This window comes from Mauremys reevesii, linkage group 4 (assembly GCF_016161935.1).
Source record: "Mauremys reevesii isolate NIE-2019 linkage group 4, ASM1616193v1, whole genome shotgun sequence".
NCBI classification, from domain to species: Eukaryota; Metazoa; Chordata; order Testudines; family Geoemydidae; genus Mauremys; species Mauremys reevesii.
In genome coordinates, this window is record NC_052626.1 from 72786433 (window position 1) to 72805894 (window position 19462).

General features: G+C 54.1%; 1 protein-coding gene across 8 annotated transcripts in view; it reads right to left on the reverse strand.

Annotated features, from left to right (window-relative positions):
• Positions 1–4639: 4639 nt before the first annotated feature.
• The window catches only part of DGKZ (diacylglycerol kinase zeta), a 96818-nt gene continuing 81995 nt past the window's right edge, over positions 4640–19462 (reverse strand). For 7 of the 8 annotated variants that reach the window (XM_039533567.1, XM_039533570.1, XM_039533572.1 and 4 more), the window contains 7 exons: positions 18603–18793; positions 15586–15617; positions 13928–13971; positions 13297–13417; positions 12546–12582; positions 12132–12231; positions 8191–8307 (listed from right to left, as the gene is read on the reverse strand). In XM_039533567.1, coding sequence (XP_039389501.1) covers positions 8191–8307; positions 12132–12231; positions 12546–12582; positions 13297–13417; positions 13928–13971; positions 15586–15617; positions 18603–18793 — 642 coding nt within the window. Of the gene's footprint in view, positions 8308–12131; positions 12232–12545; positions 12583–13296; positions 13418–13927; positions 13972–15585; positions 15618–18602; positions 18794–19462 lie in introns of all 8 variants that reach the window. The other variant, XM_039533564.1, reaches the window with a different exon arrangement.

The following is a 19462-nucleotide window of genomic DNA, read 5'->3' on the forward strand; positions in this document are numbered from 1 at the left end:
AACAAAAGGTAGTTCTAGCCCAAACTTCGCAGGCCCCGCCCCCTGCGCGGGCCACCAGGCCCGGCAACAAAAGCAGGAGCCCAGCAGCAAATCCTGCCCCGGGGACGCCTGCGGTTGGGAAGGAAAAAACTGCCCCTGTCGGTTCCCAGCCGCAGGCCCGAACCCCATTACAAGACCTGGTGGTAAAGACATTGGGCCAGGTCCCGAGGAGAGGCGGTGCTGGGGTAATTTACACCCTCCCAGCCCCCAGCAACGTAAGCAGACAAAGCCCAGGCCTGCCCAAGGCCAGGGCGCACAGCATGACAGGGAGAGACCTGGACTGCCAGACCCTTTCTACTCCAGTGGCAGGAGGGAGCCAGGAGACCCCTCAAAGGATCAGGCATCATGAAAAACGTCCGATCAAACAGCGAAGCAGCAAAACTGTAACCCAGCTCGGGAGTTAGCGATGGCATCACCCACTCAGCAGCCTGTCTCCAGATCAGGCATGGGCAGCAGTGACCAATAGACACCAGGAGCAAACAAAGTTTGTGACCTTATCCCCAGTGCCTTGTATCCACCCCAGAGATGTGAGGGGGTCTGGTTCTTTGTTACCCTTTTGCAGTACTGGTCATGCCAGGGAAGTCTCTTGGGTTGAATTGAATTGACTCAGGGGCAGATTCAAGGGGGATGTGGCTGAGCAGGGGAGGTTACATGTCAAAGAGTGGATCAAAGGGCATCACTTAGCCACTCAGGGGACCTGAGACAAGGGGCCAGTTCTACCCCTTAGAGTCAGACCCACCTCTGCATCTGGCACAGTGACTCCAAGTCCTATTTGCAGACCGTTTCTGATGGTCTCTCTGTCATGATGGCGTTCTAGGCCCTGCACAGTGATTTCAGTGACTCCTTGGGCTCCACGGACAATGCCTTAGGCACCAGTGCACTGATTGACCAACCAACAGCCAGCCTGTGCTGAGCCAGCCTCCCACTTATGGGAGGCATCCTCCACCCATGCCTCTTCATTATGGACCAGCCTTGTTCCTGGTGGAGGTGCACTCCCCTCCCTGCTGCGCGGATACAGCTCCCACATGCTGATCCAGGGCCTACCCCACACTGCCCCATACCCTGTTTATCCCCCCTCCCCGCCACAACATAGCCTATTCATGCACTCCAGGCTGTCGTGGCCCCATGCACTACCACCTCTGAATCTGGTCCAGCGACTCTGCAACTCCTATCCTTGGATGCATCTTCCCCACCCTGCTTGGATCTCTCACACTGGGCCCAAACCAAAAAAAGCCATTCAGGGAAATAAAAGCACACTGGTGACAGTGATTTCTTCCCCCACGCCCCCTCCCTCTCCAGTGAGGAGGGGAATGCAGGAGCCAAGCCAGCTCTCCTGCTTTGCTGCCCAGCAGACTGCAGGACTGGTGTCATGCCTAAGGAATGGGGTTGTGGTGGGGAATGAAGTCATTTTTCCACCATCCCCTCTGGAAGGATGTTGCAGAGAGAGCCAAGAAGCCACAGATTTCATAAACCGCTTCAGAATCTGAAAATCTCTTTCCAAGAGAGTCCCACTTTTAACTCACACATTGCTGGCAGTTTCCTGACTGACTGTCCAGCATGGCACTGGAGGCTTTTGAGAACAGGTTGGATAAACACCTTTCAGGTTGGACAAACACTTGGCCTTGCCTCAGTGCAGGGGGCTGGACTTCTTGAGGTCCCTACATTTCTATGATTCTGGAATGATGTCTAGAGCATACAGGGGGTGAGAAAGCCCCCAAAGCAGAGCAGAGAACACATTCCTTTTGCATTGTCTTGTCTCTTTTTCCATTACCCAGATACTAGTGGGCAAACAGAACCTCCTACCATGATCCATGACAATCAGCTGCCTCCTTCCCCATTCATTGTTATCCCAGGCCCAGCTGTGTGTGTGTGTGTGGTGTCTGGCCAAGCCAGGACTGTGAGGGGATGTGAGAACAAGGCAGTAGGCATCTGAAGAGGGAAAACCCCAGAGAGGAACAAGAGTGATTCTTTGTCGTTCTCCACAGGGATGTAATGAGGAGCAATCAGAGTGAATTTAAGGAAGGGGACATTCCAGTTGAATTTCACACAAAGCATCTTGAAGGCTGGAGAATTGTTTCCCCATGGGGCCAAGGTGAAAGACCCATCATTCATTCATTCATGCCCGTCACCCCAACCGGGGTATGGGCCGCCCTGGAACCCATCACTGGGGATATTTAAAATGAGATTGAACAGAGCCTGGACAAGAAAGTCCAACTGCACAGAATGTGAGGAGCTGCCTGCCCCTGGTGTGGCAAGGTGGTAGGGCTTGCAAGTCTCTAACGTTAGCATCACCATTATGCCCATGGGCATGACCTGTGATGTAACAGACCCTGGCTTGTGGTATCAGTGAAATAGCCAGTTCTGAAGGCAAGAGCTGCTGGTATTGCTCAATCCTTTCTGGACCATGGAGTGTGAGAACAGGAGGTACCAGGGCCCTGCAGCAGGAGCCTGCTACCGTCTCAAACTGAATCTGCCCAAACTGAAGGTCAATAGTATTTTTCTTTCCTCCTTGTCTCTCCCCTTGGCTTTCTCCCATACTCCCAGTGGCCCCTGAGGGACCAGAGCATGGCGATGACTGTTTGGGAAGGTGAGTTGGGAGCAGAGTGCATCTGTAGGAATCTCTTTCTAATTGCAATGGAGATGAAAGTCCTGTGCTTGTCCCTTCTGAGGGAGGGGATGCAGAAGGACATTACATCCTCCTCCGGCGCAGAAACAAGGCTCTGTTTGCAAAAAGGGGGGCTCACACTCAGGGAGCAGAGGGGGGAGGGGACCAAGGGGCCAGAAACCCAAGGGCATTTCCCTTCAGCTGTGTGGATATCTGTAAGGCAAATAAATAAATAAAATAGAGATAATCTACTGCCTCTTGTCTTGATTTTTAAGATGCCCTGTGAAAGCATGGCACATGCCCTATAGGAAGGTGGCACTGCCTGGGTATAGCTCTGCCCTGGGAGAACGTGGCATGGGTCCTCTGGAAGGGTTGCCTTGTCTTGTTTGTAGTTGGGCTGGAGGGTAGCGCTCTCCCGCCCTCAGCACAGTGTCTGGTTAGTGAGGGCTGAGTTTCAGTGACATACATATGCTGACAGTGTACACAGCTGGCACTCACTCAGGCACCCCTGACACATATGAGCATGCAGATGCACACAAATGTACTTCTGGCACACACCTCCAACCACCTCTAACACACACACACGATTGCGTAGGAACCTCTGCAGGCCAGGGGGTTTCAGAAATCCGCTATTCTCTTTATGGAACTGTACAATTCTCCCCCCAGCCCAGGGAGCTGGAGGCAGAGTCCCAAAACCTCCCAGAAGAGCAATGGGATTTTTGAATTCTCTTCCCCACCCCGCTGGAAATCCCTGGTCTCTGTGCTTACTGGCAGTCACTGCTGGGGAGAAATGGTCCAATGCTGTGGGGTCTGGGCACTGAAGTGGAACTGACCCGTCCCTGAAATCCCAGCATGTATGTTTGATCCCTGGCCATGGAACCAGAAGGGCTGGGGCAATTTAGCGTGCACTGCACCAGCCACACACTCCTGCCATTAGCTCCAAAGGGCTGGTAGTGACAAGGCTCCCAGGGGGAGGGAACGTGTATATTGGGGGCAGAGGGGAAGCTTATAAACCCCAAATAGTCTACAGAATGTAGGCAGGTGAAGGTGGGACGATTACTATGCAACCCTCAGGGTTCTGAATTTGAGGTCTGAGTCAATTTCCCAGCCCTCACCCCACCTCATTGATTAGCAAGATGTTCATCTCCAACACTGTCATAGGTGCAGCTCAGAGCTCTGTGGGGGTACATCAGGATTATCATCTCCATTTTACATAGAAATAGACACAGAGATGAATTGCTCACACTCACATGAATGAGTCAATACCAGAGCTGGAAACAGAACCCAAGAGTCCTGGCTCCTAGCCCTCCAATCCAGTGACCAGCCCCCATTCCCCTCCTGGATGTGGAAAGATCGCCCAGGAATCCTGCCTTCCAAGCCCCAGCTCTAACTACTAGAACATGGGAAAAGAACCCAGGAACCGTGGGTCCAGTCCTTGCTCTAACCACCAGCGTGCATCCCTTCCCCGTGACCTGATCTCTCATAGGTAGGCTGCTATCAATGCGACAAGTGCTCTATAGGAATAGTTAATACAAACATTTCAAATCAAATTAAATTCAAATTATAACAAACAAATAACCCTGCAGCTGCAAAGGGAAAGGAAGGTCTGATTCTAGGGGGACAAACTTTCTCCCAAAAGAAAGAACAAGAAGCTGCACAAAACAACAGGCAGCAAAATTAGGAGCTCACAGTCCATGCTTGTTATGCTGATCGTCAGGGTAAGGGGGAGAATTTTCTCCATGCTACACTGCACTGTTGGATCACTGGCCAAGTGCACATGGGTGGGGAGGGGTCCTCTTTAAAGAAAGGCCCAGGGCCCAGGTAGGGAGGATCTGATCCAGCAGGGAAAACACCACCATCTGAGCGCCTGGCCAGGGTTTAGAACGGAAGTGGTGTCACTGAAGGGGCACCTTAGTGCCAGACATAAGGCTGATTAGCTCATTCCTGTCGCATCCATCATCCTTGCAGGTCTCAGAGAGGGAGAGAAACAGTCAGTAAAATGTTCATCTTTTTATTTTAATGGCAAGAAACGACAACATCCAAACTGTCAAAGATGAAAAGCGATGGGAACACAGGCTGCTGCCCAAGCACTCGGCCTGCCAGAGCCGCAGTCCCATCAGAGTTACCAATATACAGTCCTAATACAGTCTAGGAGACAGGAACCGGGCATTGCACAGAATCTCCACCCTCCAGTATTAAAAACACTCTCCTCCTTACATAAAAACAAGCCAGGCTTGGAATTGCACAGCAACTCAGCTCATGGGCGCGCGCGCGCACACACACACACACGGGGGAAGTGGTCAGCGTGTGTTTGAACTACCTGTACAAAGACTAAGAGTGCGTACAAAACGGGGAACGAGAGGATGGGCTCAGGGTGTAAACGCTTCCAGGCCAGGCTCAGTGTCCCAGCAGAGAGCGAGCAATTTGTGCCATTAAAGAGACAGTGTCTGTCCTGCTGTTGGCTAATGAGCAGCCATAGCTGGATGATGAGGCCCTTTACCCTGACCCTCTGCATGTGTGAGAGACATGGAGATCCATCCATCAGGCAGCATCCTCCATGGTGCCCAGCACATGACCAACAGCCTAAACTGGTTCAGAATCACCTTCCTCTTTAATGCACAACGGCAGGCCCATGATGGCCCACCTGACCCAAACAGCTTGCCCACAGTGCATGCCAGGGCCTTCAGTTCCCAGGGGCTGCTGCGCTCCTGCATAGGAGAGCAGCACTCACTTTATGGATGCTGGGTGCAAGCTTGGTAAACTGCCATTCCCCCTCCCGCAAGCATCTGGAGAGATGGGTCACTCTGGCCCCTTTGTGCCCCAGGGCACAGCTGGATGCAAGAAAGTCCTGTTCCCCCTCCCCGCCACCAGAACATGTGCTGGTTGTTTGCTGGTGTCCCATACATCTCCTGCAGATCCAAATCCTCCCTCTGCCTCAGAACTGGGGGCATCTGGCTTGCAACTCATCAATGATTGTGCCTGTGGTGGCCAGGCGTGTGTTGGTTTTCACCATATGGTTCTATCTTCACCTAGGGGGTGGGTGGGTGTCAGTCAAGACCATGCAGAGGATGGGCACACACAGCACAGGAGGGGGAATCCCTGGCAGCAGCAGAGACCCAACACCCCTGTCATCATAGTACTGATACAGCAGGTTAATTAAAACAGCCCCAAGGACAGATCACAGCAACCAGTTCTGTACCAGAGCAGCCCCCAAAGACATAAGCTCCACCCCAACAGGAATAATAGGGGGGAGGGGGGAGAAGTGGATCCAGGGCCTTCCTGGCCCCAATCCTGCTCTCCTTCCACCCATGCCAGGTACAATTAGCTACTGAAAACAAACTAAAAAGCAGGTTCCTGCCCTCTGTAAACACAAACAGAAGGGTGCTAAGGAACACCAGCCCCTCCCCCTGAGCTTCGAGCGCAGGCTCCCACAGCCCCAGTGGTCAAAGACCTGCTGGGCAAGTGGAGCTCCCTGGTGCCTTGTTTCTCAGAGCCGCCTAGGAACCCAAGGCTGAGATGGACTCACCAGATGGCAGTCACCTCCTGGCTGCTTCAGGGCACAACATGACCCACTGAGCCTTCATCTTTCACTACTTGTGCTCCACACCAGATTCACCCCTGAACTACTCAAGTTCTGGTCCCGACAGGCCTGGTAACAGCCTGCCCTCCTTCAGCCAGCTCCCAGCTACCGTGCTCTGGCAGGGTCAGACACTGGCACAGTGTGGAGGGTCACACCCCAAACAGCCCTGGACTATTTAAGACTGCTGCACCCACCCCAGCACAAAGCCAAGTGCAGGCCAGCTGGCTACCTGCTTGATACGTCCCCCAGGTCCCAGGATTAGAGCTCCCCCCGAGGCAGAGGAGGAAGCCTCATTGTTCTGGAATGTTTGGGGCAGACTGCGCTGCCTCTGCCTGGGATCGGGGCCATTGCAGGGAGGTAGCTCCCCCTCCCCTTCTTTCTTTGTGTATCTGTTGAAAAGGCGGCAAATGAAGTGACGGCAATGGGGCAGGCGCGCGGTGCTGGGTGAGCACGGAGCTCCAAGCAGCTCAGGGCAGACAGGAGGGGCCACACACAGAGAACTGGGGGCCCCGGCCCAGACAGTGGGTGGAATTATGCAGGGCCCCGCAGGGAGCAAAGTGGAGGAGTAGGGAGAGCTCAGAAAAGGGGGACAGGTTGCATCTTGTGAACCATGCTGATAGGGGCCTGGCGTGCGAGCCCCACTGCTTGGGCAAAGCCCTGGGAATAGACTGTAGGGACTACTCCTGCCCTGGCCATGGGGCCAGAGGGCTAGACAGGGCCTCATCTATCCCTTATCTCTAGGAGCTGTAGCTCTTAGGCCCTGGGGTGCTTGTACCAGAGGCTGGATCCAGCTCCCTGGGACTCTCGGTACGGGAGTATCTGGTCTATGGCACACTCCAAACACAAGAGGCCTCCCCAACGCTGAAAGGGTTCAGGGCAAGTGTTTCCAATGCGGGTGCTGGCGCGGCAGGAACCCTGTACTAAGGTTAGATACAAGCTCCCTCCTCAGCCTGGCAGCCTCCCTGCTGCGTAAGCAGCACATTTTTTTATCCACACTTCAAGCATGCTGGTGTTCAGCAAATCAGAAACACATGTGAAGGAAGGGAAGGCAGCGGATGAACTTGGGGAGAGGAATCAGGAAAGAGTGGGGGGAGTGCCAGGAGGAGGAAGCATGGGAGACCCGGGCACATTGCTGAAATTTTGTTGTGGCACCTGGGTCCAGTTTCAACAAGCAGACAGCTTGCTTGGAACTCAGGGCAGATTTATGGGCATGGCTCCACTGGACATGCCAGGGGTCCCCTCCAGCTGTCGGGGGCATAGAGACTCAGGGCAAAGGGAGGAAGTAGGAGTAGGAGTAGGAGGTGGTATGTCAACTGGATAGCAGTCAACTTGTCCCAGGCCCAAAACCATCCCCAATTATTCTGCAGTCTGGACAGCAGAGCTAGTGCCAACTGCAGGAGCAGGGCTGCTCTCTGGTGACCCGCTGTGGCTGTCCCAGGGAGTGGTGTGGGCAGGTTCTGGGGGTAGGCTCCTGAGGGTGGGTAGGGGCGGTACTAGTGGTGATGAGTCCAGTGGAAAGGCAGCACATGGAGCCATGACTGGGGCAGGCAGGTGGAAGCTGAACAACAAGAGCCCACAAGGGCTACTGAGCCTGTTGAGAGGGCACCAGTCATCACTCACTCCCACTTACAGGGGCAGCACAGAGGCTCCATCTCTCCCCAGCTGTGGAGCTGGCTCCTATAGGGTGCGTGGGTGGGAGAGCTGCCGGAGCAGATCCATCCAGTGCAGGGTGTATGGAATGTGGTGGGAGATGGCGGGGGAGAGCGAGCCAGGCTCTGAGTCCCAAATGTCCACCATACAAATGAATACAGCTTCAGCCAGGCCTGGGTCAGAGCTGCTGCCGCCTCTTCCCCCTCCTCTGGGACTAAGTAGAGATCCGGGAAGGGCTGGGCTGGACCTGCAGCATGGCAGTCGCCCTCCTGTCCTGCCCGCACTGGCAGGACCGCGGGGTAAGGCACACTGAGCACTACACAGCTGTCTCCTGATCCTCCCGCTGGATCATCTGGTAGTGCTGTCGATTTTCGAGGTAGGCAGCCAGGTCAGGGTCGTTGGCCTTCTCGGCTCTGTGCTTGGGGGTGTCTCCCTGTGCAGAGGAAAAGGAAGCAAAGCGGAGGTGAAACGTCCAAACTCAGCCCACAGGAGATCCCGCCCCACAGCCAGTAACTTTGCAAGTGTCAGAGGGGTGCCTCCGTCCCCAATCCGCAGAGGCTGAGTCTGTTACAGCCCCCGTCACAGAGCACTGAACCTAGAGCTCCAGCTGTAGCAGCTGGTGCTTTTAGCTCTGGAGGCCCCCAGCTCAATCCCCAGTGTGGTAGCCAAGATGGCGGCCACCACACTTGCACCCCTTTCTCTCTGCCATTTTACGTCCTGCTGGGCTGACCATGGGCATCAGAGAGCTGCTCTTACCATGTGGGAAGAACTCTGCCTACAGCTTCTGCTTGGCCTGGTGTCTCTAGTGAAGAGCTGCAACACCACTAGTATTATGCTGCTCTCCTTCCAGCAGACACCTGGGTCCCTCCCTGCCTTAACAGCTCCATGCCTGGGGTAGCCCTCCCATGCCTTCCCCTTTCATGGCTGTGTTGTTTGTAGCCTAGTAAACTGGTTTTCAAACTGTCAGGCACGGTGGTGGGGGGGGCAGCGCACAGTTAAGTTACTGAGGTGGTGCGAGGACCTGACTGGTTACAAATTTTTTCTTGTTTCTTCAAAATATTGTTGACAAAATAAGAATTCCTCACACTAGCTGAAAGATGAAGGAGGAGGGGCCTCTCCCTGCACAGGAGGTTGGGTGGGGGAGGGAGAGGGGCCCTTATAGGCGTGGGCATAAGGACAGAGGTGCAGCCCACCTGTCTGTGTCCTGCTGGGGTCGCTCACCTGGAGTGGGTCACAGGCAGGCGATGCTCATGGGCTGGAGAGCAAGGGGGCACCCTGGCTAGGTTGGGTTCCCAGCCCCCAGGCATCCATGGAAATACTATTTCTAAGAAAAAGGGGCAGTGCTCCTGGGACATGAATCTCTGAAGGGGGGCCCAGCAAAAGAGTTTGGAAACTTCTGGCCTAGCAGAAGTACTGCTTTCCCCAAAAGCCACAGGCTGGGAGGAGGGTTTCTAGGAGTGCAGAGCCCAGGGTCAAACTGCTGCTGTCCATATTTGGTCCCCTGCAGGGCACATGGCCGAGATGTGCGGTGCGCTATGTCTGGTGGGAACAGGTTTGCCATAAAGGGAAGGGAAGCATGACTGGAAGATATAGGTGCATGCTGGAAAGGATACTTAGATTTTGCTAAGAGACTGGAAGGTGCTGGCTAGGTAAGTCCGTGTCAAGCCCATTTGCACCTCCTGCTGGCTAGGACAGAGACTGTCCTGTTACGTGTATTCCCCTTCCCACGCACTGCATATAAAGATGACCAAGACTGGTCTCTCTGACCGTCCAGTCCCTGTAACTGTGCTCTCTCAGCTCTGTGGAAGGCAGGCTAGACAGAGTGAGGGGGAGAGAGCTGAGGGAGGTGTGGGGGGAGGAGTGAGGTGTATGTCTGGGGAGAGCTTTGAAACGCCATCCCTCCCCCTCCCCCTTCCCCCAGTAACTGCTCATGCTCCTCAAGGAGGCTCACATTTCACCAGCTTATTGCAGCCATCTGGACTGTGTCCACTAATGAACTCCCGCACTCCATAAAAAGCAAATCTGTTAACAGCTTTCAGCTCCGTCTCCTCTCTCCTCCCTTCCCCCTCCCGCTGGTTAACTGCCCCAGCTCCTCCGCGCTGAACAAACCCTCTGCTGAGCAGGGCCAAGGAAACCTGGCACTCTGCCGCTTCCATTGAAACCCCCCTCCCCAAGGAGAGTGCAACTTATCCACACTGGCCCTCAGAGCTCAGCAGGGTGAAGGCAGCCAGAACAAGGGGGAAGGGATCCCAAGCCTCTGGGACAATCCACATCTATATTTCATTTGGGCAAACAATGCTCAGACACGCAAGGGTCTCACAAACATGGATGCAGCTGCAGACGCAAGCCCACACACACACAGAGGAACACAGAGGCACAAAGGCAGATAGATGCAAGGCTCACACAAGTCCACTTGCAGTCAGAGTCAGTCTCTCTCCCCCCACCCTCCCCCAGCAGGGCTGGAGCCAGTGTGTTGTGCTTCACTGCCCAGTGCTCCTCCAGGAGTCTCCTCAGTATGCAGAATCTGAACGCTCATTTAGCAAAAGGAAATATTGTTTCTCCTCTGACTGCACAAGCCCTGATGCTGCGCTGCCTGCCCGAGTCTGCAGAAACGCAGTCTGAAACAAGAGCTGCAAGGGGCCCTCGGTGCAGTCCAACTGATTCATGTAACATGATGAAGCCCAGCCCCATTCTACCCTTGCTTTGCCTGAGGTGTATGGGACCCAACTGTATTGTATGCACATTACCAAACTATTACACTCTGTAAGGATCAGGATTCACATACAGCGTCCAGAATGTGGTTTGTTCTTGTTCAAACTACAGGCAAGTTCTAAGAGGTCAGTGCTGGGGAGGATGCAGGACTTCCTAGACAGTCACAAGGCCAGGTGTGCATTTATACAAACAAATACACCCTAGCTGGGCCCCCTCTCCTACACAGCTGGGCAGTCAGTCCTTAAAATCGCTTCAGCACTGGCGGGGGGGAGGGGGACTCTTGCCCCCAAGAACTCAGGGTGACAGACGGACATCCAGGCCGTTCTCACTTCAACAGAGAGGATTCCATGCCCAGAGACCTTGTGGTGGGACCTCAGCACAGCTGCCCTGGCAAACTCTTTCCAGCCCCCACCCAGTCCTCAGCCTCCTACCTTGGTCCTTTTCTCCTTTATTTCTATGGCCACTCAATGTGCCCCCAAGCAAAGCCATTCCTGATCTGGGCACATCTCAAGGCCCAAGTCATTCGCTGGGAGTTAGGAAGGCAGGGCAGCTGCCGGGGAGTGTTTGTAGAGCATCTCCCTGGCTGCTGGCAAAGGGCTTGATCGCGGTCTAAAGCGTTCAAAAGCTTTTATAGCCTCATTAGGCTTGGCTGCCCAGGTGAGCTCCTCTCCTGTATCCCAGCCCTGGGAACCTCTGGCACCAAGACATGACTGCACCTCTTGGCTATCTACCAGCTCCCAGAGCTGGGCCGGCACTGAGATGCTATTATGTTCATCCCAACATACAGAGCCTTGACACAGAGACACGTCTGCTTCCCCACTGCTGTACGCCAGCCCCTGGGAACCTCTTGTATCAAAACATAACCTTGCCCTCTTCGCTACAACTCCTCTGGCAGAGACATGACTGCATCCCAGCCCCTGTGTCTTGTTCTTCATGAGCCACCGGCACCAAGACACAGCAGAATTTATTCTGCACATAAGTGACACTGCCTGACTCACTTGATAACACACTCTGTGGGGCTGGCTATTCTAAAGCACGCCCTGCCTTTGCATCTCTCAGAGCTCCCTCCCCTCCCCATCCCCTCACTCGGGAGAGCTGACAGCGCTGCTGGGAGGGGAACTCTCTGGCGAGACTGTCCTTGCAATGACCTCAGATGGTGGGAAGGGGGGAAAAGAAACATTCCACCCACTCATTTAGAAAAACCACAGGGGAAGCAGAGAAGAGCTAGGAGGAGACACTCTCTTTGTGCAGCTGTAAGGTTTTGCTCCTTAGTGAGTGGGCAGGGCTAGGTGATTTTGTGCTCCATGCTGAACTACTGGAGAAGCCTGAGACTCCAGACTGTATCCAGGGACCCCCTTCACATAGGGAATGTGTGGCACATTTGGCTGGGCTCTAAGCTAGTGCTCTCACATTCCCTCCACCGCTCCTCTGCCAAGCCAGCTGGCTCACACCTTCTGTATCTCTGTTCCAGCCATTCACCAGTGCCCCATGTACACCCTTGTTCCCAACACTCCCGTCTCCCATTCCCAGCACGTCTGACCTTACCTGCAGGTCTGTTTTCATGAGTGAAGCCCCAGCCTCCACAATGTAGTGGCAGATAGTGCGCTGGCGCAGAGCGGCCGCCTGGTGCAAGCTTGTCTCACCACTGGGGAGAAGTGACAAGAGGAAGGAGTGAGATCCCCAAGCAAAGTGTGAGGGCAAGTGACATACACAGGGGCTGTAGTGAGGGACCCCTGCAAGGGAGGCCTGGGATGGGAAGCGAATTCAGTCTGGTCACACTTCTTCACTAGTGAACCCCACCCCTGCATCAGAGAGCACCTGGGTGAGAGGAGAATTCAGTCCTTGGGATTGTTCAGTCCAAGCCTGGTATGGAAGTGGTGGCTGGAGGTTGCAGTGAAGGCAGCTGGGTATAGAAAACAGGGTTTGGGCAATGAATAATACAAACCACAAGCAACTTACTTCTCTTCTTCTGTCGCATCAATGATCTCTGCAGGGGCTGGGGAGAGAAAGACAATGTGGGGTAATGAGACCAGCCCGCTTGACAGAGACCTTCTTCTTGCTCCCCAGCAATGCACAACACAGCCTCTTCTCACACATCTGCGATCTCCTGAATACCACTACAGAGACCTCATCTGATAACTGAGGGAGACTCAAGCAGCTAGGGTTGTAGCTGCCTGGGAACAATGGCGGGATCTGACTGGTAGGGTTGGGGAGGAGTTGCCCCTGGACCCAAATACAGAGAAATGTAAAAGAAAAACCAGCCCTCACTCTGGTGAGATCCACCAGAACCCAAGCTGTGAGCTGCCTCCAGTGGCAAAAGCAGGTATCTAGCAAAGAGACAGGAGAACCAGGTATCAATACTCAAAACACACCAAAATACACCAAGCCATGTTGCAGCCTCAGTTACCTCTGGCTTTGGTGAGATCACACGGGTATCTCACAGATCTGAGGCCTTGTGTTTGCCAGCGAGAATACATACAACAGAAAGGAGGGAGAGGACACTTCCCAACCCTTGCAGGGAGGAGAGAGGTTTTCACTAACACAGCAAGGCAGAGAGAAGGGCATCTGAACACTAGCATCATCCCCGTCAAGCAGAGACTCATAGGGAGGGTCAGTGAAATCGGCCTCCATCTTTCTGTGCCAGCTCCAGGGGTCACGGCACCCCCATCCCAGAGCTGTACCAACAGCTGGATCTGGGCTCCCAGCTTACCATTCTCAATGACGTACTTGACAATCTCCTTGCTCCCCGATTTGACAGCATGGTGCAGCACGGTCTGACCTGAGGAGTCTCGCATCATCAGGTCCCCTCCCGCCTGGTGCAGCTCTCGGAACTACAGGAACACAAGTCAGCTATGGATTAGCTTCTCCTACTCAGACCTCCTCTAACCTCTGAGCACCAGAGCAAGAGCTGTGCCTGTGGGAAGGCCCTCCCCACTCTCACCCTGCAGGGCGGGCCTTCGCCAGCAGAACCTGGAGCAAGATTACCTGGGTAGGGAACTGAACCGCTCTCCAAGCTCAGCCAGCAAGGCTACAGCTGCCTTAATCTAACGCTGCATGTGCTAGCCCTCCCAGAACAGGATTCCTTGTTGTGAGCCTGTCTGGACCCCATCCGACACTGCTCGGAGGAAGCTCACACTGTTAAGGACTCTCCCTCACTGCTGTGAGGAAGGAGTCACAGCTGGGGCTGGCAGGGCAATGAAAGACCCTGGCTAGCAGGCACCAACAGGGTGCTGGAGAAGGGATGCTCATGCCTCACTGGGGTCCTAGCTAGCTGCTGTGGGGAAAGGCACAGTGCACCTCCAAGCTCTGTGGCTGGGTTCATGGCACATGGGAGCTCTTACCTTCTGGAAATCATTACTTTTGGCAGCAGCTATCAAGGCGTTATCTGCAAAGAGGAGACACTGGTCAGGATGACAGAAGCCAAGCAGGAGATGGGGAGAGAGAGGGCTGCTTGTGCGGGGGAACTCTCTCTGTATGCGCATGCATGCGCACTGGGAGAGGTTGAGCTGCCGCGTATCCTGCAGTGGGGCAGGTGGAAACACCAAGGAGGTGCAGGTGGGAGGCAGCCTCTTTTTCCCAGGCTTCCTTCTGTTCCAGTCTCCCCTGGGAGTAAGAGGCAGTTTCAATAGCAGAGTGACACTGCGCTCGCCCCAGGCCGGTTCACATCGTGCACTTCTGGAGCTGTCTTGGGACACTGCTCACAGCCTGTTAGCGCCTGTGCAATGGGAGCTGCTGGAGGCATGTTCCTCCAGCACCACAGTCCATGCCGGTGACCTCCTCCTAGTGTGGGAGAAGGGCCAAAATCTCCCCTCCCTCCCCAGCTGCTGGGCACAGCTGGCTGCTTCCTGCTGACAGTCCCTGAACATCAGGGCGCTGCTGGCAGGGCATCCCTGGGCCTGGAATTCCCGTGAGTCCAATCCCCTCGCGCAGGGCTTGGGAGGAAAGGGGTTCGGGGGAGTCCGGAAATCAGCGGCCACTGGCCAGGCTGGTTTTGCCTGGAACATGGCATGCACCAGAGGGTTAGTGGGGGGCTCAGCTTTATAATGCTGGGTGCCCCCAGGGGTGGGGGAGAGGTAAGGAGAAAATGGGGGCAGCCCACAGACTGGGCTGTGAGGGGAGAAACACCCATGGGAGGGGGGAGGAGTTAGACCACATTCCCGGGGACAAGGCCAGGCCACAGCTTTGGCGAGGTCCGGAAGGAATGTTTTCAAGACCATGGGAAAAGTAACTCCTGAGGTGGAGGGGGAGAGCAGGGCAAAGGGCAAACGCGGGGGTGCCTGGGGAGCCAGCCAGCTGGGATGCCTCTCACCAGTGACTCACTCACACTTCCAGGAACCGGCTCTGTTCAAGCTCCAGGAAACTTGTTCCATTTGCTCAGCTGAGGGAGGCCCCTGACCTTGTGCTCCCCACTCCCAGAGCCCCTGCCGGTGCCTGGCAGAGACAAACCCCACCCGCAGCAATACAGCTCAAGGCATGGGCTCTGCAGGTGGGAGATTAACCTCACCACCCTGTCATTTCCTGCCGTCCCCAACTGGGAGCTCCACACTTCACAAGCAGGCTGGGAAAAGGCTCCCTGCACTGCTCCACTGTGCGAGCAAATTGCTATCAGGTCTCTCCAGGCAGTCACTCCTGCCACTCCCCTCAGGGCATCTCCCCGAGAACCTGAGCCCCGATACCCCTGAATGGCAGTGCATTGTGCAGTCACTGCAGCCCCAGGTGTGACCGCTCCCTCGCCACTCCATAGGCTGTGCAGTGCTTGCAGAGCCTGTGCTTGGCTCGGGATCCCTGACAGAGTGGTGCCATGCGACAGCAGCAGGGGTGGGGCTCTCCAGACATTCCCATCACCGCCGTTTTCTCAGACAATGATAGTGTTCAGTTTGTGGGGAACACAGAATCAGGGCAGAGACTCAGGAGCATCTGCTAGTGTAACCCTAAGTGTGACAGGAACAGGGACGCCTGAGATGTGCCAGAGGCCTGCAGCGCAAGTTGAAGGACTCACCTTCACGGCAGGGGCAGCCCCCTGCTTCTGAGCTGGAAGAGAAGAGAGGGAGAGATTCAGAACTGATGCTGTCAAATGCCATTGTATGCAAGTCTTCTGCAGCAAATTCCCTCCCCTGCACTCTTCTCTGTGATCCCCACAGGCAGAGCCCATCAGCATCCCTTGCTGGGAGAGGCCAGGACTGGACTAGTTGGGAACTCCTTGTGGGAATTTTCTGTAATATTTTTTGAGTCCTCTTTGTGCCTCAGTTTCCCCTATGGGCTGTGCTGTTACTTAAGGGGTAGAAAAGGGCTGTTTGCTCAGATGCAGATATGGGTGTCACCTAAATGTCTGGGGCTTGGTCCCCATATCAATGGAACCTCTGAAAAGAGGACGGAAAATCCAGTTGTCTGGACATTGAGACCTAGCAACCAACGACCTAGAGAGATGTACACTTCCCCGCCTCTCACTGAGGGTGGGGACGGCGCACAGCTGAGCAGCATTTCCCAGGTCTGGAACGAAGGAGGACTCTAGGTGGGGGGATAAGTATTGGCTGCTGGAGGCAGCCAGGGAGGCTCTCACCTGGAGCCTGACGGGGGGGGAGGGAGGGAGAGAGAGCGAGCGAGCGCACACTTGAACAATGGGGTTCGCTACAGCTTGGCCGGGCTCTGGCTAACCAGAATGGACTAGGCTTTAACCTTCCTTCCTCTTTGCTCACTTAAGGACAGCCAATGCTTTGTTCCAGATAACTTCTAACCCCCCCGTTTTGTCAATGCTGTATGTCACTGCACATGCTTGGCAAGGTGCATTAATCCCTAAAGAGCATACAAATCTTCTGTCTCAGCTGGACTTGCTGAATGGCACTCGCAGTGTGAAGCAGGAGCGCTGCAGGCCCAGAGGTCTAGTCTAAGGAGGCGGTGACACCGCATGGCTTCCTCTGAAGGAAGTGAGAGACTCCTTTGGGGTCTGGCACACTGAAGGGGTGTCCCCCCTGACACTGTTCCAAAGCTGGGGCTGTAGCACCAATCCTATGGATCTGTGACACTTCCCCATTGCCGGAGCCCCACCTGATGGCTAGTCAAGCTGGGGCTGTGTGAGCGGCAGAAGTTTCCTGTGTACCAGCCTGCCACACAGTGCACTGTCACTGGAGAGACCCTGCTGCTGAGAGGCCAGCTGCATCGATGCCAGCTCGGATAGGACAGGAGAAAGGAATCACAGAAATGTGGGGCTGGGTGGGACATTGAGAGATCATCTAGTCCAGCCCCCTCCGCTGTGGCAGGGCCAAACAAACCTAGACACGTGTTTGTCCAACCTGGTCTTAAAAAACTTCCAGTGACAGGGATTTCACAACCTCCCTTGGAAGCTTAGTCTAGAGCCTAACTATCCTTATAGCTAGAAAGTTTTTCTTAATATCTAACCTGAATCTCTCTTTCAGCAGATTAAGCCAGTTACTATTTGTCCTACCTTCAGTGGACATGGAGAACAATTGATCACAGGCCTCTTTACAACAGCCCTTAACATATTTGTAGACTATCATTAGGTCCCCCCTTCAGTCTTCTTTTCTCAAGAGTGAACATACCCAGTTTTTTTAAACCTTTCCTCATAGCTCAGGTTTTCTAAACCTTTGATCATTGTAGTTGCTCTCCTCTGGACTCGCTCCAATTTGTCCACATTTTTCCTAAAGTGTGGTGCCCAGAATGGGACATAGCACCCCAGCTGCGGCCTCACCAGTGCTGAGTAGCACAGGACAATCACCTCCCCTGTCTTACATACAACACTCCTGTTAATACACCCCAGAAAGACATTAGCCGTTTTTACAACTGCATCACATTGTTACTCGTATTTTATTTGTGATCCACTAGAACACCCCGATCCTCTTCAGCAGTACTCCCACCTAGCCAGTTATTCCCTATTTTGCAGTTGTACAGCTAACTTTTTTCTCTCCCTAGTGAAGTACTTTGCACTTGTCTTTATTGAATTTCATTTTATTGATTTCAGACCAATTCTCTAATTGTTCAAGGTTGTTTTGAATTCTCATCCTGCCCTCCAAAGTGCTTCCAGCCCCTCCCAGCTTTCTGTCTTCTGCACATTTTATAAGAATACTTTCCACTTTGTTTTCCAAGTCACTAATGAAAATATTGAACAGTGCCAGGCCCAAGACTGACCCCTGTGAGACCCCACTAGATACACTGTCCCAGTTTGACAGTGAACCATTCAGAACTACTCTTAGAGTACAGTTTTTCAACCAGTTGTATATCCACCTTATAGTAATTTCATGTAGACCACACTTCCCTAGTTTGCTTATGAGTATGTCATATGGGACTGTCTCAAAAATCAAGCTGTATCATGGCAATTGCTTCCCCTTAATCAGTAGGCCCATAACCCTGTTAAAGAAGGAAATTAGGTTCATTTGGCAAGATTTGTTCTTGACAAATCCATACGGATTATTCCTTATAACCCTATTATCTACCAGGTGCTTACAAACTGAAAGACTGAGGGAATGAACCTTGCCTTAGCAGTGACACCCATCCCTTCCCAGACTTGGTTTCTTTCCCCATCCTGGCCCATCTCCACCTCTAATTTCTTCTCTTCCCAGCTCAGTCAGGGGCACCTACCCCATCCCAGCTCTGTGTCTCGGGCCCCCAGAGAACCATCTCCTTTTGCCATGGGGGCTAACAATGGGGAACAAGTTCTGGAGTCTCAGTCAGCCCTGGGCTGATGCGGCTAAGCTACAGCCATGGGTGCAACCCCCCGATGCAGCCCCACTGCCCCAGAGTCACACTTTCCTAGGGTGGAATACGCATGGAGGAGGAAGGGGAAGATTGTCGGTCTCCACAGAGACCGGCCCTGCTGTCTTTTGGAGACAAGCTGCAGACACAATTCTCACTCGTGTCACACAGAGCTGGTGTTTCACTTCAGAACTCAGGATTCAGAGCTGCTAGGCCTCTCAGGCTGGTCCTTCTTCCACTCCTCTCTCATACCCTTCTCCCCACCCCACAAGGCCATTCTCACCTGCAGACCAGAGTGGTCAGTCTCACCTGAGGGCTGGTGAGGAGGGTGGAGAGGATGAGGAAGAAGGGAAAGCAAAATGGTGCCCTGTGGGTGTGGAGGACGAGTCAACGAGGTCAGGCATGGCGGGCGAGGTGCCCACGGTCTGGGTGATCACCAGCTCCGGGTCCAGCACAAAGAGGTCGTCCTGGGAGATCTCCGTCACGAAGTTGAGGTGCTCCTGGAAGGCAGAAATCAGCCCTTCAGAGAGGGGATCCACACATCCTAGGCCAGTCACCCTGGGGAAACCCCCCCCCACTAATGACCAGAGCAACAGTCAGTGGGGTGATGGCCCATGGCAGCTCAAAGGAGCTGGCATGAGAATGGAGTTGGGACTGGTGCCACAGCCTCACACATATCACTGCCAGGGTGTCTGCAGAGATTCCACTGGAACATCGCCTCTCCAAATCCCCTCCCAAATCTCTCATTATGACTATGTAATCCCTTTCCACCCTCAGCGGTTACCCCGGGATGATGTTTGCAGATTGTCAGCACACGCTAAGTGCTCCTTAGCAACCTGGATGGATTCAACTCTCTTAATCTCATCCTACAAGCCCTTATTCATTCCCATTGCCCTCCTCTAACGCCTTCCAATCTCCCTCTGTCAGCAAGGGGCCCAGAGCTGAATGCCACAGGCCAGGTGTGGGTGCATTAGAACTGCAAAGGAAGGGATCCTCTCCCTGCATCTTGACGTGAGGCTTCTTGGCTTAGGAGACCCAGAGCTGACTCCAGGTGGGATCTCTCCAGAGCTGTAGATAGAGGGACTGGCCCCTCCCTACGCTGGGACTGAGGACTTTGCACCCCCACTCCCCAGAGCATCCCTGGTGTTTTGCAGCCATCTCATTGTAAA